The sequence below is a fragment of the Scatophagus argus genome, chromosome 21 (assembly GCF_020382885.2).
Source record: "Scatophagus argus isolate fScaArg1 chromosome 21, fScaArg1.pri, whole genome shotgun sequence".
NCBI lineage: Eukaryota > Metazoa > Chordata > Actinopteri > Scatophagidae > Scatophagus > Scatophagus argus.
The window spans coordinates 14,004,361-14,026,937 of NC_058513.1; the positions used below are offsets into that span (position 1 = coordinate 14,004,361).

At 41.6% G+C, this 22,577-nt stretch overlaps 2 protein-coding genes across 2 annotated transcripts in view; both read right to left on the reverse strand.

The window, feature by feature from the left end:
- The window catches only part of LOC124052369 (disintegrin and metalloproteinase domain-containing protein 12-like), a 68,711-nt gene extending 65,410 nt beyond the window's left edge, over window positions 1-3,301 (reverse strand). Inside the window, exon 1 of the mRNA XM_046376535.1 lies at window positions 2,739-3,301. Coding sequence (XP_046232491.1) covers window positions 2,739-2,844 — 106 coding nt within the window. The 5' untranslated portion in view covers window positions 2,845-3,301. The remainder of the gene's footprint in view (window positions 1-2,738) is intronic.
- Window positions 3,302-4,904: 1,603 nt separating this feature from the next.
- Window positions 4,905-20,896, reverse strand: c21h10orf90 (chromosome 21 C10orf90 homolog). The gene is made up of 10 exons (XM_046378183.1): window positions 19,674-20,896; window positions 18,306-18,360; window positions 16,003-16,094; window positions 13,438-14,779; window positions 12,093-12,245; window positions 11,665-11,789; window positions 11,127-11,298; window positions 9,783-9,846; window positions 8,752-8,839; window positions 4,905-6,759 (listed from the first exon to the last, which is right to left on the reverse strand). The coding sequence occupies exons 1-10, from the start codon at window positions 20,262-20,264 to the stop codon at window positions 6,721-6,723; spliced, it is 2,721 nt and encodes a 906-aa protein (XP_046234139.1). The 5' UTR covers window positions 20,265-20,896; the 3' UTR covers window positions 4,905-6,720.
- Window positions 20,897-22,577: the final 1,681 nt, after the last annotated feature.

Sequence of the window (22,577 nt, forward strand, 5' to 3'; positions counted from 1 at the left end):
ATATCTGAGCCAACTGGGCCCTTCGACCAGACAAGAGAGAAGACACTCTGGGAGAGCTGTGCTGAGCTCAACTTTGACCTGTCTGAGTGTGGAAGTCCAACGAGAAAGTCCAGAGCCAGAATCAGATTTCAGCTTGTGTGTTAAATTTTTGTTTGGGGGGGGGGGGTATCAGGGTCAAATGAGTCCAAAGCAGCTTCGTAGAAATTAATGCAACACATGTAGGGTCAGGCCACATGAGCACAGTCCAGTTATTTTCCCCTTCCTACATAAATATCCCCGCTGCGGAACAGCAACTGGTTGATCAATCTGTCTTAATGCACAAGCACACATCGGCCAACTCTTTTTACCAGCCTCCTGGGTTTTAACTACCCTGAGCAGCTCATCTGGAAGATCTGAATCCATTCATACTGAAAAGACACTAAATGCCTCTGACTTGAGATGGGTCACATCATAGTGATAATGTCTCTCTGGGGGAGGACACTGTTTGCTAAAGGAATGTTTTACTACAGTCCAAAAATACATTCTCATCTCAACTTTCATTTGTCTGAGCATGCAGCACGCAAGCTGCACGCAGCGCTCGAGGTTCAGAGAGTCATGTTGGCTGAAGCAGTACAGCTGGCTAGTGAACTGCTGTCTGCACTAAGTGTGTCAACCATCAGAGGAAATCATTCACAAATGATCCCCAGCTAGGACAGAAACACGCACCAGACAGACGAGGGGAGGAAACCCGACAAGAAAGCTCAAGGAAATCAAGGTGTCGTGAAATATGTATGCCAGCATGACATTGGGTGGATCTTAACTTCTCCATCTATTCTGAGCAGCCCTGAATTCCTGACCGCAAAGACAAAAAGTGCAGTCTGGAGACAGAGTAGAGACTCATAAAAGGGAGCACTAATGATTCCCACCCATTCTGCTTTAACATGAAGTAAGCCTGCAACTAATCATTTTCATTAATCCAACAGCTGTTTCGTCTATAAAAAGACCAAAAAATGTTGAGAAATTCCGCACAAAAGTTCTGAAAGCCCAAGGCAACATCTTCAAATTGACAACAGTTCAACACACATTCGGTGTGAACAGGAAAACAGCAAATTCTCACATTTGGGAGGATGGAAACGGTGAATATTTAGCACTTGCACTTGTTTAAATGACCTAAACAATTAAACTGTTGCTGATTAGGTTTTAGAACATCGACCGAGAGATAAAACATGCATGTTAGAAAATGAATTGGCCTCCGTGTGCCTCTAGATGGTTAAATAGCATTAGCTCTCTGCATGTTTTTGTTGCAGTGATGTTGTATTATTATTATTATTATAACATTTGAGTCACATCCTAAAACAGTAACAGTTTCACCTTAAAAGCATCACAGCGCCCCATTGCACGAAGCTGGTGCCCTTTTCGTTTTCTTTGCCCCTGCCACACAGACAGTCTGACTCCAGCACTGCTTCCAGGAGATGCGTGAAGTCAGACACCAGCCTGAATTTCACACCATTTGATTACTTTTGTCTTTTAAACATAACCCCACTGCATGCATTGTTCACACACCTCTCTCTATCCACCCTGTAACTATAAGCAAGTAAAAATCTCGCCAGTGCAAGATCAGCTCTCAGACTTTCCCAGCCATACACTGTGAATGAACTGTCGATGATGGTTTTCGACGGGTCTGAACCCATGGGAAGAGAAGCATCAAGGCCAACTTGTGATGACGATGAACTGTTGATGAATAAATGAACAACTTCCTCACGCTTTGAATCCCACTTTTACAGATTTGCCCTTGCTGGTAATTAATTCCCCGGATTCCACAGTGAGTGTCGTGACTGGCGGTGTGTTTAGATGTAAAAGTATTCTGTAGGCTCCTCCACACACCACTGGTACTGTGTGTACCGTCCTTGTTAAAGCTCACCCAGGGCATGAACACCAGTGACTGAGATGTCATGAGCCCCAGCCCAAAGGGTTGCAATCACTGGGTGAGACAAACACACAAGCACAGACGCAAACACACTCTGACATAACATTTGAGCATTTCCCCTGAGCTTTCAAGCAGTTACTTTTCATTTGTCGCTGGGGTGTCATAAACATAATAAACCCAGTGCAGATCAGAGGGTTTCTAAAAAAGCCGCTCGACTTCTGAAGTTCAAACCAACAATGTGACTTTTATGTTTGCCGCTAAAATAACCCAAGAATTCATCCATAATTAAAAAAAAAACCGAAGTAAGTTTTAAGTGGCTCAAAAAACTAAAGTATGCTTAAAGCGCCAGCCAGATGCCTCCAGTGATCCCACTGATTACCAAAAAGAGTTTCAGCATCATCAATTATACAGCGTCTCCTCTCCTCTGAGGTACACACTGGATGGACTGAGCTGAAATGTTATGTTCTGCTGTTCACACACACACACACACACAGATCTATCCATTCATTTAGAAAGCGTGTTCACACATGAGATGTTTCATTCTGCCTTAAACATGTGTTACTGGTGTACTAACAAAAGCTTTCAAAAAACATGATGTACCCAAAAACAGCCAAAGGGAAGACATGAATAAAGAATAAGCACAGCAGAATAGAATAAAACAGAGCAGAAAAGACACAAAGCTGGCAAAATGCACGATGACAGATGCAGACAGGATAACTTGCATAAAAATGATTTTTCTTCAGGTTTCAAGGTGATAAGACTGTGACTCTCTTAAATTAAACAAAACAATTAAGAAAATAATATATTAGTGCACTTTTGGCGCATGGGTTACCTTCAGGGGATCTGGAGAGCACGCTGTCACACACCGATACAGAGACAGACAAAGCCTGAAGTGCTGTCAAAATTACAAACTTCAGAGTCCGGCTCCCGGGATTCATGATGCCCGGCTGAAGCGTGGACGGGACTGAGCAAGTGTTTCACTGCAGCGCAACCATCATGCAATCACAGTCCAACAGCTGAGGTGCGAGACTCCCCCACCTCCCCCCCACCCCCCGAAAGAAATATAAAAGTGACTTCCTGAAATATGATCAAATACACGAGCGGTGCCTTAGGGAAAGCCCGGCGACAGCTGATTCAACTCCGTGCGCTCTCCCCATTCAGAGGCGTCCAAGTCCAAAGCTGCATCGCGCAAAAAAAAGAAACAAAAACAAAAAGTGAGAAACGGGAGGGGAAATGAAGAGCTGGCGATGAAAACATTGACAAACACACAGGCCGCCGATGTGTCTGTGGCTCTCTGGAATGACATCAGTTGCAGGGCAATTACTGAAGAGAAGTGTTGTCTTATGAGTGGGCACCATGTGCTTCAATGAAACGCTCCGCGAGGTCCTAAAGCCACCTACAGCCGCAATCAGACAACACGCAGCATTACCAAATACACACACACAGAGGATAAGTTCCGGTTGTAACTTTCAAAGTAAAACCTCGCATCGCATGGCCTGCAAAGTGCAGAAGAACAAATGTATTTAATTGTTTTATTTTGGTTTTTTTCTCCCCTTTGACCTGTCATCAGTTAAACAACTTTAGATTAGGGTGAAAGCTCATTCTTGACTTTGGAAATACCAGTTTGTTATCTTGACACCAACGCAGTAAATAATTGTGAGATGCAGCTGCTTGAACCTCACTGAAGTTGTTTAATCAAGGAAAAATGTCAGATATTTGCCAGTTTCAGCCTCTATAATGTAAGACTCGTGTTTGTTTGTTAATCTTACATCACCAAAACTGACTATTTGAACAGAATATGTTTCAAACCACTGGTTAAACTGTCAGAACTTTGCATGTGGAAAGCCAGTAAAGCCAGAAAAGCCACTAAATGAACCCTGAGCCAAGATTATTTTGTCTGCGAGAATCTACAACTTTACAGAAATTCAGTTGAATTCATGAGTCATTGTTCTTAACGTTAACACTGCATTTTATGTTGAAGGCATGCCATTCAATTTCCGGGCTTGCTCTTGGTATCCCTCGCTCAGCTTTACCCAACAAGCTTGACAGGCACATACACACACACACACTGGGTGTAAATTGGAGTTATATAGTCTGCACGGCCTTCACTCACATGCTATTATGGAGACATGTTGTTATTCAGTCAGAGTAAGCCCGAAGCAGCACTGTGTGAAAAAAAAAAAATCAGAGTTGCAAATTTTGCACCAGTTGGCCCCATGCATGCAAAATATAAGACAGTCTGTTCTCTGTCTGTTTACAGAATACACACCAGAATCAAAATATCACCGAATATATTCATGAAAAACCAGCTACTCCAGACCCACTGCACCAAGGCACTGCCATGCACTGAAACATGCCTGTACGAGCACATTCAGACACCATGGCTCAACTCCATTATGCTCTTCAGTGTGTGCACCTTCACCTCAGAAGAGAATGCATGCAGTAAACAGACAAATTTCCACATACAAGCTGGGTTCCTCAAAGCTTTTTTCCTCGCGCAGCAGAAGAAAATGAAAGCACTTCATTTCAGGTGGGGTCCAAGTGTGAGACTTAAGGTAAAGACAGCAGTACATCCAACTGCTGCCTAACATTGTTTCAAATATAGGAACCATAGGGTGTAGCCTGTCGTCATGATGCTCAGAAACCTCCATTTCTCTTTCTTCAGTGTCAAATATGAATGGAAATAAAAGAATACCGAGGAGTTTTCCTCCGCATGCTGATTTTACTGGAACTCAGCATTCGGCTATGGGATGTTACAAAAAAAGTGGATCTTTTGCTCCTTTAAAGAACCAGGGGGAAGCTTGGAGGAGGATGATAAGGTGCAGAAGGGAGTGGACAGTAAAATAAGACTTTCTGTTAGTGTGCTAGGACAGATAGTGCTCAAAAATAAATTCCAGCTGCATGGAAGTTATTCCTTCTGCCCTCTGTGATTGTGTCAATGCAGTTTGGAAAAAACACAACTTTAGGCAACCGACTAAAGCGAACTTTTATAGTCACATTTGAAAGAGAATTAAACAAGATATCTGAACCCAACTCAAATATAAAATACATAAGGAATACATTTAGTTTAATTATAAAGAATTTAATTATTATTTTTTACCTTCCAAGATAAAAGTCTTCGGTGAAGCCTTTGCACAGATGAAAAAACACACACACAGTAAATAACCTTCCTCAAGCAGTAGTTATGGTTCATAGGTGTCTTATTATACATTATAGATCAAATCACTCATTTTAGAAAGAAGGAAACAGTTATGGACCACAAATGCTGTTTTTAATAATCTCCTACCATACAACCATACACACATCCATGTGCTCTGACATGAAATAAGGTTTACAAAAACAGTAGCAATTGTCTGTCATCTCTGAGACATCAGTGCTAATTTTGATGGATGAAGCAGCTGGACTATGAAAGAACTCCAACTTAAAGGATAATGAGTGAAATAACAATTAGGAATAATGAAAAGAGCATCTGCTCTGTTCTCTGTTATTCCAAAAATAAAAATTCACACGCCTCACTTTTGATTTACTTCCAGCTCCATCACGTTGCACAGCAGCACTTTGAGCACATTCACTTTGACTCAAAACACACAAATCTAAATCTGCAATGGCAGAACCCCAGTCCATCATGAGCCAGAGACAGAGACAAAAGCTCCATTCAAATCAGTACTGTCCATTAACCGGGCATTTCCAGAGAGAAGAGGTCACATTCCTCCATCCTACCAGCTAATAGCTGGCACTGAATCATGGCAGAGCCCACTTCGGGCTTCTCTCTGCTTATTGGTCGGCTAATGAGGATGATGGTTGAGGACTGTCCTGGATGAGAGACTGTGAAGCATAATGAATGATTCTGTCTTATATCACCGCTTCACATCACATGAGATCATGTGAAAGTGGCTGCGTGAGGACAGCGGTGTTTTATCACGCAGGGAGAGGCCACTCTGCATCCCATTACATGAAATATTCTGGAAGGAAAGGCAATCTGCAATCAAGTGAAAACAAGATAACGCTGATAAAAAGCATGCATTACTGGTCTAGATGTTACTTCAAAAGGGTATCGGTCATTGTGTTCATGAGGCTCAATGTGATATTTGATTACAACCAAGGCAGAAAGCTGAGACATGATTTCATACAGTCCATCCATTTTTGGCTTTGTAACTGCATACCACAAGGGCAGTGAGGACAGCTGAATCCCACAGACAAGCGTACGTTCTTCTCAACACTTAAAACTATGGCAATCTTGCAAACCCCCAGAAGATCGTAAGTGCAGTTCTGAAGGTATTCGTAGAATCTTTAAAGAATCAAATCACTTCTGTTTACTGCAGTAGAAAAACCAAAACAAAACTTTTTCTAGCCATTTAAGCTCTCCTAAACTGCCTTTTGTTTCTTCACCCAGACATAGATGGACATATCTCTTTGCTCAGTACTTCTGTTAGATCAGGACATACATAGAGTCACTGTAAGTTTTAGTTTGAAAGTCTTGTGCTTGGGCTTTTTTTTTTAATCCAGATGGACTGAAAGAGTCTTTGAAGGTTCTGGAAAAACCTTCAAAACAGCAGCAAGTGTTGTTAAATGACCTTCTGGGTTTTTGAAAGCTTGATGGATTTATCTTCCAGAAAAACAGATGTTAACCTCAGTAAGTCCAGCGTAATGCTATCACACATGAGAAGAAAACAGGGGCTGAAGGACAGCTACAATCATATCGTGACCTACATTGACATTTTACTTCATATTCATCTCTGTCAAAAGTTCACTTCATTTGCCTGGCATACAATGCTGCAGGCATCATGTCATTATCTTCATCTGTTGTCAGTCATTCAGCTGTTGTTCCTTTGAAGAATCTGATCCAACAGTCTCTGCAACCAGAAGACAAACTCACATTACTAAAACGCTGACAGAATGAGAGCTATAGATCACTTGTCTAGGCTTCACAAAAGCAAAACAGATTCTCTCTAAAACTTCAGAAGGGAATCAAACAGTCCTGTATGAAAAGCAGGAGGGAAGCCAGGTCCCTGCCATGCTCTCATCCACACTGTTCAGGTTTCCAGCTCCTCTTTCAGGACCTGCTGTAGCCCTGGCATTGGCCCTCTTTGCTGCGTTATCTGCCACAGCAGCAGTGTGGGTGGAGCAGCTGTGTGTGGGCACCCGCACTGTCTGCAGCTCGGCTGAATGGTGGCACTGCACCGTGGCTCTCTCTGCCACTGAATTGCCTTTTGTTTCATGAGGAACACAAGCCTCATACACTCATACACAATGACACTGTTCACAGTTTCTGTCCATAATGAGGGAAAGGGTGTGGAGAGGAGAGGGGCTAAAATTCCACTAGCAAATCAAACTCTTTCTATTACGGATGATCATTATTGATCATACAATAAGCATAACTAATAACATCCATTTCCCATGTTGAAAGTGAAAGATTTTTTCAGCTTTTCTAATCAAACTGAGAGTGCAGGAAAATGGCAAAAGTTTGGCAGCAGCGACCTCTGGTGGAGTAATACACTCATTGTTCTAAAAAGCAAAGACAAGTTGAAAGATCCATCTGTAGCTTTAATATTCAGCATAACATGACTTCTCTTTGACATAAGCAGCATCTTTTTTCCACATTTCCATCTTGACTTGGAATAACATAACTTACTGTAATGCTGAATGTGAGGTGGAGAAGCAATGAGCAGATATTCAATAAAAATGTTTTGTGTCACTGAGGTATTTGTACAAACAAAACAGGTTCATCCTCAGTGGTCCCATTCAACACCAGTCTTTTTAGTGTGATTATAGGCCATTATTTTAAACTGCTGCACTGCTGTAAAGAGAGAAAAGCTGCATTATTCCCACAGCTCTTTAGTGTTGGCCATTACTGCAAATGTTTCACCCTTTGCGCGGTTTAATTGAGCTTGTAGGAGAAAGGTGTGTGATTACTTGCTCCATTGCATGTGGGTCATATACACAATTAATGTTCTGTTCAGTATCCAAAGCAAATACCTGTTAACACTGTGTTGACCTGTTTTGAGGTTATTTGCTTTATTTCATATCTCCATGCATTTGGCAGTGCATCATCTCTGCACACAAATCAATTTAAAGCAACTTCAGGGGAGATCAAAATACAAAGGTCTGGTATATAAATATTAATAGATGACCACAGGAACTTAAGATGAGCCTGTCTGCAATAATGTTTGATGTTTCCTAACTTTCAGCATTAAGATATGAAAATTATTTTATTTCACACTTCCTGTAAGAGTCATGTACACCGATCACCCACAACATTAAGACCACTGACAGACAAAATGAATAAAATTAATCAAATGTTTCCAGTGCAATGTTCTGCAGGGAAATCTTGGGGTCTGGCAATCATGTGGATGTGCGTTGAAACACACCACCCACCTAAACATCGCAGGGTGGAGGGCCCACCCAGAATGCACAGCAGATGCCAGCCTCAATGCACAGGACCCAAAGGATCCAACATTCCCGTGCTGGTGACCACAAAATACCCCCAGTGGTCCTGTGTCCAACAAGGTGTTTAGGTGGGTGGCGTGTGTCAAAGAACATCCGCATGATTGCCAGAACCCAAGGTTTCCCTGCAGAACATTGCATTGTGAAGATTCTGTTTGTTTTATTCATGTCACCTGTCAGTGGTTTTTTTCAATCAAATGGAGATATTCTAGATGTCTTTTGCATTTCTCTCAATTAAATCTCTTCAAATTCAACCTGACATATTTGGCATTGTTGGAAACTCTGGGACCTGCAGAGTAAATAAAAATAAACTGATGTGGGTGTGATTGATGTTTGGCAGGGTTGTTGAGGTTGTAATGCGTTTGTTTGTTTGTTTTTTGAGAAGGAGAAATAGAAATTACCTTTTTGAAAAGTTCAACACGCTGTCTGTTGCTCAAACACTCCTCCTTCTTCTCTTCTTCTTTTTTCCTTTTCACCTCTGCAAGCGCACTGGAACAAAGAGATCAGTTTGTGCTTTTTGTGATGGTTGGTAGTGTTGTTGGTAAAGTAAAACATGGCAGTTTAGGGATGATATTTAATAGCAACATATGTATCTATTACTCAAAACCTAATTTTCTAATGATGGGATACAGTCGGGGCAGCACGGTGGTGCAGTGGTTAGCACTGTCGCCTCATAGCAAGAGGGTTCCAGGTTCGAATCCCGGTCTGGGCCCTTCTATGTGGAGTTTGCATGTTCTCCCTGTGCCTGTGTGGGTTTTCTCCGGCTTCCTCCCACAATACCAAAAACATGCACATTAGGTTGATTGGCTACTCTACATTGTCCCTATAGGTGTGTGTGAGAGGGTGTGGTTGTCTGTCTTTGTGTGTTGGCCCTGCGATTGACTGGCGATCAGTCCAGGGTGAACCCCGCCTCTCGACTGTAGTCAGCTGGGATAGGCTTCAACTCCCCCGCGACCCTGACGGATAAGCGGTATAGAAAATGGATAGATGGCTGGATGGGATACAGTCGTTCCATGTATTCCACCCCTTACTGTGTACCAAACTATAACTATATGCAACACTGCATCAATCAACCACAACCTTAAACAATGAATAGCACTCATCATTTCATTACAGTGTAATGCATTACAATGAACCTTGGAATTCACCACCACCCAATCAGAATCAGAATTCCTTTATTTATCCCCGATGTATATTCTGTTTAAACAAACAGTTTATAGCATTTCAGTTTGTAATTTCTTCCTGATCAATAGGTTGATCTGTCAGGAAGGAAAACAAACAAGTGAGGCAAGAGCTGAGGTCCTTGCAGAGAGACAAGAACAGCATATTGTGTTGAGAGATGTCACAGTTACTGGTCACGCCTTCACATGTGAAAGCTATAGGAGGGATAAAGACGAATGTGCACCACAGAGGAGACTGAGATGTAACTCACCGCTTAGATCGGAGCTGCGTCTCTTTTCCAGTAATGGCTCTATCTCTGGGTTTGAAAAGGTTATCTGGAAACAAGAGCGCACACGTGTACAGTCACACATGCACACACACGCACACACACACAACAGAATGGCAATGAATCATTCTCAGTTTTCTTGGTATTTGAAGAGACTGAAACACAGAAATAGGGTGATATGGCAATGATCTGAAAGAACAGACGAGATTAGATTAAATAAAAATATGAATAAAAATGTCTACATTAGTTTCTCAAGACATGTTCTGAAGTTTAACTCTGAAGTAAGAACTTCGAGTTCCCGTAAGCATTTATGCAAGCTCATCACATCTATAAGCACTGACGAACACATCACTGAAGATGTGAGGTTTTTGTAAACTCTCTGAACTGGTCCAAATCTGTTCTTGACACACTGGTGTATTTTTCTATTCCGGTCAGTAGGGGGCAGAAAGAGCTACAAAATCTCTGTCACAAATCTTCAAATTCTTCAGTGTTAATGTGCAGCCTGGCTCTCTGAATGGAAACCTCATCAGACAGAACACTGTGTCGAGAGCTTAATGACATTTGAAGGACGCGGAAAGCAGCTGCTGGCAAACGATCTAAAGCCCTGTGAGTCAGTCGAGGAGCACTTGAATATTATCCATATGTATATACATGCAATAAAGCCATTTGTATCATATCTTACTTCAAATGCCTTTTATTGTATTTAGTCACAGTTTAGCCTGGAGTGCCAGTTCTGTTATATTCTCTCCTTCCTGTTATTTTTCCCTTTACAGTAAGCCTTTATATCACATTTCATATATTGGCCTTAATGCAGTTCATCATGAAAGCATTAATAAATAGCATAAAGCATTATTAACACCATTATAAATCATTATTATATTATACAATAATGATTTAGAATCTTATTTGTGAATTTTAAGTAATATTTAATATTTTATTTATTCGTTTAGCATTTCTATGCAACGTCTGGAAACAAATGTCCTTAATGATAGTGTATCATTCTAATTTGCCTCTCACCGAGTAGCTGTGGTGGACAACTCCATCCAGAGCTACTTCTAACTCAGTATTTTGGGTTTGAATAGAGAATTTTAGTGACTTTATCAAAAAATAACCATGAATATATGTCATGATTGAAAATGTTAACCAGTCAGCAGTTTCATTCTATAAATTTTAGTATGAGTCTTGACTAAACACACATACTAGCTAAAAACTACTCCTGTTGCTCTTTGTTCTGTGTCTGCATGTGTGTGGTTGGTCATGTGGCAAACCGCCCACTGCAGCTGCAATGGGACAATGAACAGTGAGGTGAGAGTGCTGCTGGCACAATACCACTGAGGGAGGTAGACCCAGCACTGTGGACTCTCCTCTGCCTGAGAGCAGCATCTGATGGTGGGTCTGCTGAATGCGCCAGCTTCCTCCTTTCCTGTTTTCTTTGCTCCAGTTCTCGCAATCTGCACTGGGAACGACTGATGAAGTTTGGTCTGGACCTCTGCAGCGCCTCCTTGACAAAATCAGAGACATATAGCTGTCTTTGATTAATATTTATATATATATATATATATATCCAAACTCCATTTTCCAGTTCCACCCTCGGCTAAAGCCCCAGGGCTATGGAAAACTCCAATGTCAGTATAAAGATGTCTTTCCCTTTTGCTGACATTGTGGTGTATTTGAGTGGCTGTCAGTCTAGGAGTGGAAAATCCCCAAAGGAGAATAAGATAAACATGAGGGGTCATATAATTAACAATATAGGGTTTTTTTGTGTAATACTTGACAGTTTTTCCTCCTCAGCTTCTAAAAAGAACACCACTCACTGGTTATACTGTTTGCAATTGTTTCATTAGCTTGAAATTACCTCTGGACTCACCTGTAGAGAACAAGTTTCAGGTGACCTTTCAGGGTCAGGACTCAGTGGAATAAATGCAGCATGAGGCTGGTTGTGGCGCTGCAACGGGCTTTGATCTGGATGAGGCTTCATGCATTTCTCCTCGTCTGTCAATACAAAGGCAGAGAAAATCAAATTGTTTGCGTTTGGTTTACACCTGACTTGGCTTCACGTGCCCTGTGCAATACACACTTTGCATGCCATCATGTATTACTTCTTGGTTTGAATCAAACAAGCACTGCATGCAAGAGCCAAGCAATTCCACTGTATCTGTATTGATTCAATCAAAGACGCAGCCCTTAAAGTGAGTGTTGAGTTTGCAACATTTTCAGTTAATTGTAACAGAGATCAATCTTTTATAAGGTGAGAAATTACAAGTGCATATGAGGGGAAGAGAGAAGTAATAATACCAGAGTTTCCCTGGGGTGCTGCAGTGGAGTCCTTCACACAGTTGCCATTTGGCGTTTTCTTCTTACTAAGTTGTCTTTGGAGTTTGATATTTGCAATGATTGCAGCTGCATTGAGGGCCAGCACTTCTTCTGGAGTCTGGTTTGAGTGGGGATCTGAAATACAAGAGGACTTTGATGTAACTGAAGAGCAAATAAAACAGTGACACTTACTGATATTGAGCTACCTCCTGGCTGTTGTACACCCACACACAGGTTTAATACAAATTCATAATGTCCTGCCGCATTTGGACGGTGACTGTATCAAACATTGAATTTAAATTAGGTTGCCTCAGGCTTCTGTAATTAATTGATGACACTGTTAATGAATGAGATTAAAGAATAATTAATTATTTCACACAGGGAAAAAGACATCATGAATAAAAAACACACACTTGCTCAGCAGAAAACTCCCTCCTCATATTACTAATTCACCTGAATATTCAGCATTCCTAAACAATAGAGCTGACTGGTTTAGTTGTTTCACATAATCAGTGGGAGGCTTGAGTCAGCCACAAAAATGAAGACTTGCCCAAAGACTTGATTCCAGACGCTGAATTTTTAAATAAAAAAGACGGCAACATTGAGGCTGGGACTGTCACAATATCAGATTTCAGAGAAGATCACTCCCACTTTATAATTTTAACATTAACCTCACTAATCTGAACCTAATTAACCCCTAAGTTAAACCCTAATCGGATAACTTTGAAAATGCATTTTGGGCCATAAGGGGCATCCCAATATGACTGTGCGAACATGATTACTACATAGAAACACACCCACATGTAATAGCTGCACCACAGGATCTGGACGCCAAAATTGATTCTAACACATCCTAATACCTTATTTTCACCATGTTTAGCAGCTTGTGATTTCTGTCCCTCCCCTGTGCTGTCAGTGAAAATGGGGACTAAAATAGATTATACATGCAAAGAGGTGCGTGGGAAAATAAAAGAAGGTGAAAATGAGAGAGGTGCCATTGGGGCCTCTGCAGCTAGACGATGCTATCTGACAATGGCACAGATGTCTGGCATGAGTGTCAATTGCACTCAGGGCAGCAGATAGAGGAACTGCACCAATACAATCTAATTATGCTTATCAATAAGACATCAAATGTGAAAGACAACATCAAACCCAGGAGTTCAGCCCTAAAATGGTGAAGTGTGTGTAATAACTTCAATCTTGAACACACAAATGGCACAAAGGAAGTGTATATTTAGACACTGCCATCCTTTGAAAATGGAGATCAGAGACGAAAGGAGGCTGTGAGCTGACAAGAAGACTATCAGAGTGGGACAGAGAAACCTACCCGGGGCCTTGATGAGAGTTAGACTTGGAGATGCTCTCCTTTCTGCATTCCCTGGCAGCAGTCTTTCTTTCTCGCCTCTGTTTGGCTCAAGGGTGTCTGCCGCTAGCTGACCTGTTTCTTTCACTGGTGTTGCAGGGCTGACGAAACTACTGTTAAAGTTCACAGGGTTGATATTGGTCTTTTGTGGAAGCCCAAAGCTCCATTTCCTGGCAGCCGGTTCGGTCACATTCTCCTTGCTTGGCTCAGTGTGTCCAAACACATTGCCATAGCAGCTCAGTGGCCTGGGTGTCCTGTCCGATCTCCGTCCAACAGCCCTGAGAGAAACCGCTGAGGGAGCGGGTGCTATAGCAGGGGGGGTGCTCACAAAAAGACTCAGTGTGGACTTGTGCAATGTTCCACCATTTTTCTCTACATCTGAAGTGGATTTATTTGGTGCCATGGCAGAATTTGACCTCTTTGTAGAATCCAGTTGGAGATATGTAGGTGCTTCATTGTGTTGTGAATGGAATCCCTGACTCAACATGCTGGTTTCCTTGTACACTCCATCTGTGTAGCTGTGCCTGTACTCTGGGTGCTTCGTCCCAGATCCTACTTTGGCTGGACTGTAGCTCTCTCTGTGCTCTGTCACTTTGATGATAGTAGCCTTTCTTCTGTGGACCACTGTATCCAAAGCACGGCTAGTTGGATGGGTCCCAGCCCTATCTGTGCTCGACACAGGGCTGGACACCATCCTTTGCTCTGTCACTTTGACTATAGTGGCCTTCCTCTGCACTGTGACCTGCCTGGAGTTTGGGTCCATGGACTGGTCAGCTGGTGGTGGAGATGGGGTGGACCGGGAAGATTGGCTGCAGGTGTTGAAGCCAGGCAAACTGGCCGATCTGTTCACTTTCCTGGAGGAGATAGTGATGGAGGAGAAACCAGTTTTGTTCTGAGGGATGATAGCCGTCACAGCAGAACTCGTTTGTATTTGTGAGGGCTGTGAGCTGCTGTTCGTGCTGCACAGTGGGGCTGTTGCCCTTATGGGCTGAACACTGCTTGTCCTTTGCAAATGAGTATAGGGCTTGTATATCTCTATGTTGTTTGTTCCTTGAAGTAAAGTGTGTGGTCTGGAGGGATCAGCAGAAGTTGTTCGATGTAGAGTTTGCTTTAGGGGCTCTATGCTGGTTGTTTTCATCGGAGGGGACTTCCTGTTGGGATCTGAGCTGGTCCCTGTGGAGAGCTCATTGGATTTAGTGCCTCCAGGGAAAGCTGATACCCTGTTAGTATTCCAGCCCCTCCTCAGTGTTTGCCAGCCCACGGGTCTGCCCCCTTCGTTGACCGGAAAGCTTCCTTTTTCTGGCACCTACAGCGTGGAGAAAAGAGATTCTATGTGATAAATATCCTTAATTATGCATGGAAACCCCATTCCCCCCTCCTGTTGTTACTAACGTCTCTTGCTAAATGTTTTGTCATTAATCAACACAATTAAACATATGCTGTACATTCATCCTGCCAATTTGAGCTCCAGTTAACAAGTGGCAAAGAGAAAATGGAGCATAACCTCAAATGATATGGTATGAGATATTGACGATATGACAGCTCTTTAACACTACATTTCAAAAGCAGTTCGGCTGTCTTGTCTTTCTTCGGGGCTTTGCTGTTTGCTCTTTAGTCAGATGACTCTTCCCATGCTTGACACAGTGACTGCCCCAGTAGCAATGAGAAGCAGCAGCAGGCAAAGCCAGCACACAGCGTGACTTATTCCTCACAGAATCACAATGAGACTCTATGCTCAATGGAAACTGAGGCAAAAAAAAAAAAAAAGATTCTGGTCCCTGGGCTCGAGGATTTTAATAGTGTTTATGGAGCATGGACATACAATGAGAAACACCCCCTTGATCCCTCATCTATCATGGCAGTAATCATTTCCGAACAAAGTATGAGATTTAGACATTTGAACTTAAGTTGGAGAAATTTCAACAAACACACACCCTGTGGCTGTCAACAAAATACTGCTAATCAAAAAAAAGTAAAGTGCAAAATAATTACTTTAGTCCATGTAGTTACCTCCGACTGATATTATGATCAAATTCATCAATACATAAGCCACCACTTAGTTCTTGTTCACTGGCATTTCTTCATTTTAGATTTCCTTGTCACATAAATTAAGGGCCAGAATGTGTGTGAGAGTCCAAGTGTTCAGGAGACAAATGAAATGAAATTTGAAATGAAAATGCAAATAATAACTTTCTTCTATTTTATATGTGAACATTCATTTGTTTTCTTGGCAGGAGAGAAGTCAGACCTTTTTCAAAACAGTGTTCAGAAAAGAAGCCCTTGGTTTGTACAATATTATGAGTTTCCAACTGAGCCAAGAACTAAATCTATCTTTGTTAAAAGTTGGAGGTGCTGGCCTTAACTTTAGAAAGCATATTAAGAGCATAACATTGAGATTAGCGGACATATTTTCACCTCAGTATTCAGACATTCAAGGCACATCCCAACACACATAAACCCACTGAAATATATATATATATATATATATATATATATATATATACACATATATTAAGTGTCATGAGTTACCTGTTTAGCAACGGGGGAGTTTTGGCCAAGTGTCTGCCACGTCTTCACACCCAAATCACTAGGACTGGTGTGACTCCTCTCCACCTCTTCATCTATGTTTCAAGGCAAAACAAATGATCTGCTGTCACATTCCCCACAAAACATGCTCTCTACTTTCTCTCTCACACACACACACACACACACACACACAAACACAAACACACACACACACGTTTGGCATTCCCCTGACTATATGGCAATGTTGACACTGTCAATAATTGACGTGGGCACAGCAAAGTGAATCTTGCACCACCCCAGAGCCACTTCCCTGCTTCCTCAGGAGACGTAGTAACTTGACTGGTCTGCCTCTGCTGAACCCCCACCCCCCCGACTGCCTGCCTGGCTGCATTTACACCTGCTGCTGTTACCATGGTGACTGGCTCTCACATTGGGATAACCCTTGAATGCTGTGCAGATAATCCGTGGTGTTTTTCGTTTTACGAGACAAAACAAGGGACAAGGTTAGAATTGCACCACTTTGCAAATGTAATTACAGCTGAAAAACAAAAAATGTCTTAAGGGTTGTCATAAAGAACTCAAGTGTTTCTGACATATTGTTCCACCTGATCACTATATATCATTTCTTTCTCTACAAAAGGACCACGTGCCACTTTGTGCCCTCCTCCAAAAGAGCTTCTCTAATTACCTCCGCTAGTGGAGCTCAAATAACCTTTTCTGAATCAATAGCTAACATTAATATCTCAGAGAAAAATATAGAAACTAGGCCATATGTCAAATACCCTCTGAGGACTCCCACCCTCCCAATTTATTCCGTCCTCATGAGCTTTATTTAAATAGTCAGTGTGAGCAGGGTGAAAATTGGCCAGTCTGTCTAAACAGGAAGGCCCTTAGAGCACAAGATCAAATTTTATTATCATTTGCTCACTAACATCAGCCCTTTTTGAGTTTGCTAACTGTGACTTCTGTGGAGGGAGAGGCCATTTAGTGTCTGCAATGAGATCTCAAGTCTGATCAAAACTGTTTCTGATAGGCTTGTCAGCAACAATCGGAAAGAGGAGAAAGGAGGAAAGATGATGAAAAAGACGTGGTATAATTTGTTAGCTGAAGTGTAGCTGAGTCAATTCTTGTGAGAATAATTGTGGTTAGAATTTCTGATTTTCTTTCATTAGGTTTCAGATTGGAATTGCAAATTTAAATGTACTGACAGCTGAGCAAAAGCAACTCACATCAAAACAAGACATATTTGGATGCAGTTTTTGGTTTCTTGTTGATCGTCTTTCTTCAGTTAATTTTTCTGTTTTTCCTTTCAGCTGTGGCCAATTTGTGAGCATGGACCTGCAATTTATTATTCACCATGAAGTGTAAATTGCATAATAAATTGTCTTAACTAGTGAGAGATTTATACGTTGCTTTATCATGCTTGAAAACACAAAGTCCATAAGGACAAAAAAAATCTCACCTATGTTGAAGACCATGTTGAAATGGAAAATGTTAAGTAATATTAGTCTAACATTGTACTTTTCATTACGATGGCAATAACATTTATGGTCCTTAAACACCTGCACTTTCTATTGAAGTTCCTTGTCATGGATGGATTGCTTTGATTTCTGGAAGCAGTGTGAGCCTTGCCAGGATAATCTATGTATAAACAAGGACAAGGTTGGAAGATCAAACCTCAGATCAAACCCAGATAGTGTGGGGCTGCCATGTTAAAAGATTAACAGGGCTCCTTCTCCTATCAGTCTGCATCTCTTCTTATCTTTTTTTGCCTTCCCCATGTCTTTTCATCACCTTTTCAAGTCTAATAGTGCCTGTTTCCTTTACCTTCAATCCTGCCAGAGCACTGTGGCCCAACAGTCAGGACCAGTTGTACCTGAAATTGACTTTGTGTTTGAGGGTGTTGTTTAAAGTGAACATCCAGTCAGTCAATGTGCAGCGTTTGAAAGAGGACAGAGGAGACAGTGCTGCAAGGAGCTGATTAGAGGCAGGTAAACAGTGTGGCACGCCAGCCCAAAGTAAGCTGTTGTTGTGCCTCTGCAGTTACCCTGTGGCCATATTTGTTCTAGCCCTGATCAGCACTAAACATCAATTGAAACAAAGCTGTTGTGTATTTTGGAGAATTTTGTTGTTGTGCAAGAGAGACAGACTACTCCTTGTTTTCAAATTTGGTTTCATGTATTGCTTCAAGGTATACCTCTTACATAATGAGCACTATGGAATAATTTTTTGAATATGCTCAGCTGAAAACTCAGCTATACAACTGGTTGTAAACAGCAAATTGGAAGCAGTAAGTTAATACATACCCTGGTGCCTGTTAGCTGTCTGAATTGTTGGAGTGATGGGTTGTTTCAATTTCACCTGTAAAAACAGACTTATTAAGAGACTTGATTTCACTAAAAAAGGACCCCTGCATCAGTATTACCTGGTTAAAAAAGTTGATCTTTCTTCTGTAAAAAAACCCTGGCCTCTGATACTTTTAAAAAAACCAGTTTTGACAAAGGTGATTATTTGCTAATATAATTCTCATGTTTGTGGGGTAACAATGATTCTCTCAGTTAGCATGGTCACTTAGCTTAGCTTAGGAAAAGACTAGTTTGCCTTTGTCAAAAGACAATGAACCATACCAGTACTAATTAAGACATTATATCTTGTTTGTTTAAACCCATATGAAAACCAAACTGAAAAAAAAGAAAAATGTGTTTCTCCTTGCCCTGGACTCTTTATGCTAAGCTAACTGACAGCTCAATACTAAACACATGAGAGTCGTATTGATCTCCTCATCTAAGTCTAAGCAAAGAAGGCAATAAGTGTATTTCCTCACAATTTCTTTTAAGATATTTTAAGCATAATCTCTCAGAAACAGGGTTGATAAGTATCAGTATGAAAGTCCAAAAAAATATCAATACTGACTTTAGAAAATAGTTTTATTGTTGTTATTTTGCTTTTTTTCTGGTGAAGAGTTACAAGGGATGGGAAGTGCTTTGTGCATAGGTTTAGTGAAATGTCTGGTACAGTGCAGCAACTTATCAATTCTGAAGATTTTATCAGTTTGCTGGTTAAGATTACCATGGAATTTTCTCTATACATTTACTTGCATCCTCTCAGAGCACAAAGCACTATATCTGCCGCCACAGCTGCAAATGAGTTGTAAACCTTTCGAGAATCCATTGAGTTCCTGCAGAGTAAGCTGTTTTCAAAGGATGCCGGAGCTCTGCTTTCTCCCTTGGTAAGCGAGACTTGACTTCAAATAGCTCTCTGTGGCACTGTTTGTGTTTTGGTCTGCCTTGCCTGGCACTATGCGCCACCACTTCCATTACACAGCACTTTAAGTTCAGACTTGCAGAGCGTACACTGTCTAACTAACATGTAAGAATCACAGTCCCGCAGCCTGATGTCAGTGCCAAATTCAGGGTAAATCAGTCAAGTGAATTCGCAAAGACCTGTTTTAAAAGACTGACACCCTGAAGGACAGGCACTGAAGCTGTTATACACAGTTTCTCTGAGACGAGAATTCTCAGTACTCCAAAGAACAAGCAGGCCTGAAACTGCCAAAATGAGCTGGTCTGCTTACTTTTAGAAGGTATAAGAATTCCAGAAAATTTGTATAGTGTCAGAACATTTGAAAAATTACTATATGCTTAAGGCTTTGTTGGGTCTTTTAAGTGTTTTACCTGGCCAGGAGAATGGTCCAAAAACTGGTTTCGGTTGCAAGAATCAGCCACTACCACTCTTCTTTGGATTGGCAGCCACCCAAGTTTGACTGGAGCAAGGTAACTTAGCTGAGTCTGCTCCTTCTTTGGGACCTGCATGATATGAGCTCTCTCCCAGCTTCCTCTGCGCTCTGGAGGAGAAAAAAACCCACTTTGGAGTGACTCCTGGCTGCCCAGTGAACTCTCACACACGCTGGGACTCCCACATGAAGACGCCACCCTGCTGAAGGAGGGAATCCCTGGCTGTCCCAAGGGGTGTTCGGTTGGCTCTTTGCAGAGAGCAGGAATGGATGTTATTTGATTGTTGAAAGTTGGATGCTGATCTCGGTCTGGGGCTCTGAGAAGGTTGCTCTGCATCCTCTGCAGGTGCTCCAGCCAGCTGTCCAGCTGGCCTCCTTCAATGGCACTCTGGGGCCGAGGTGCACGTGGGGGCCGTGAGACACGGGGCAAAACCTCCCCCTCTGCTATTAAGCTCTCCCAGTAAGAGTCATCTCCCGATCTCCTCCAACCCTGAGTTTTTCGTAGGTGGGCAGCTGGTCTGCGGAGAGTCATCCCTCCGGTGCTCAGGTAACTGCTCACAGGTGTCGAGTTTCAGCTTGCAATAAAAGCCCTTTTACAGCGGAGGTATTAATGAAAATCCCCTGGTTCAACAGCACCTCTTACTATGAGACATGCCAGAAATTCACTGCAAGTAATTACAAGAATGCTGGAGGTCATCGCTGTGAGGGATCTGTTCGAAATAAAAAAAAATAAGTGCAAATTATTGTAGATGATAAGACACAATTTAATTTCCCTTTCATTACAGCACTCCACAGTGTTGCTGATACTATTACTTACCAAATTACTGACAAAATATCCTTTTTCATTTGCTTCCGACTCTTGTCAGTTCTTAGTGTTCAGGAGGTGAAAACTCACTGGCTTGGTATAAACTAGGTGCTGGTGAGTACTGTCTCCAGTCTGGCATGTAGCAATGCGAGGGATCTTTGGTGAACAAAAGACTCACAGAGCACAAGAGTTGAACATCCAATACAGAGAGGGTGAGAGGGAAAGAGATGGAGGGATGGGCGGGCTTAAAGAAAAAACAGACACTTGTTGAAGAAATGATTAGCGTAACAAGATGTCCATTTAAACAAAGTCATCATCAACACTCAGAATTTTAATTGTGAAAGAGTCTAAGTTTGGGTTTATGCAAGTCGGACCCACCACCACGTAATGTTTAAAAGAGAGAATGAAACTTCCTGACATTCAGTCGTCCTTGATAAATGATAGAGCATCACTAATGAGCAGATTATCCATGTTATTCCATGAGTCACTTACTGCTTCAGAAATCCTCTTTGTTGAATTCACCCTGTTCTTCCCTGTGATCCCGTGGTTGGTGGCTGATGATGAGGCATTACTATCCCCAAGCCTATCCAAGCCATGTGACTTAAGCAAGACTGTCTTAAAAATGGACCAGTGTCCTCTTGGATAAGTAACTGTGACCCACATGATGTCCCACAATGCATGAGTGAAGGGTATTTACAAGACAGAAGAAACTTGCCTCAAGCTGTAGGCAAGATTTGGCTTAAAATTTTATTTACCAGCAGTTAGTTATATATTTGTGCTGAAACAAGCTGAACCGTGGACATATTTTCACTTCTACTGTATAATACGCAACATCATTATCCATTCTTGCCATCACACCATCATCAATATGCAATGAATATACAATATCACTATTTATCTTTGTTACTTATTATTTTGTAGAAATGTTGCTCTTGAGCTAGGCACTGGTTTTACTCACTTACTTCATATTTAGCATTTTGTATTCCAACCATCTTATTATTTTTGCTATTATTTTTCATTATACTTGGAATCAGTGTATGGCCCTGGCCCAGGAAATGCACTGGTGTCTGAGGAATATGTGTCTTTAACCTGTAAATAGTGTACTGTAATGTACTCTTTTAAGCAACCTCTGGCACAAGAATTTCCTTCGGGATTAATAAAGTTCTGTCCTATCTTATGTCTTATTTGCAAAGATACAACTTAACTCCAAAAATGAACTGGCAGTTGCTTTGATGTGTAATGAATTTCGGTGTTTCTCAGTGGATTAACAGTCCCCAGATGTCTTTGAAAACAACTCCAGACTCACTTGGTGAAATAACATTTTCCAAATATCTTCTAAAGACAGAGATAAGACAGAGATATCTTAAATATCAATCACTGTGACCTGCTTTAAGACACCTTATCAAGCCGAGACGCTACAAAAGGAATATGCAGTGCAGTTAAGCAATTTACATCTTTGTGTCTGCTCTGCCTGGGAGATAAAATCAAAACAAACCAAAAACTCAACTGAGTAAGGACAGATTTAAACAAGGTTCAAAAGAGGTAGTTTATTGAGTATGAGAATAAGTGTGAAAGCAGCAGTGCCCTCTGCTGGTAACACTCCAACATGAAGGGAAGTACTGAGTGCCAAAGAGGGCATAGGTGTCATAAGTTTGAGAGCCTTCAGGAAGGGATGCGACCACAGGATGCAACATTTCCACAAACAAGATGAATACGTGGATTTAAATACTTGCTGATGTGTTGAAGTGACCCCCCCTTCCCCTCGTAGGCTCACTAAGGCTCCTACACCCGCACGAAGAAGAAAGGAAATGGAAATAGACTGCGATTTCTAATTCTGTGGTTGAATCACTTAGACAGACAACCTCTGTGTGTGCTATAGAGTAACACCACAGGAAACAGAGCCAATACCAGCTTTGTTTATTGCATTTTGTCTCTTTTTTGTCAAAGGATTTACACTAAAAATACTCAAAAATAAATGGAGTAGGAGGTAGAGAGAGAGTTTGCAACAATAACTGTACAAAAAGAACAATTACACTGAAT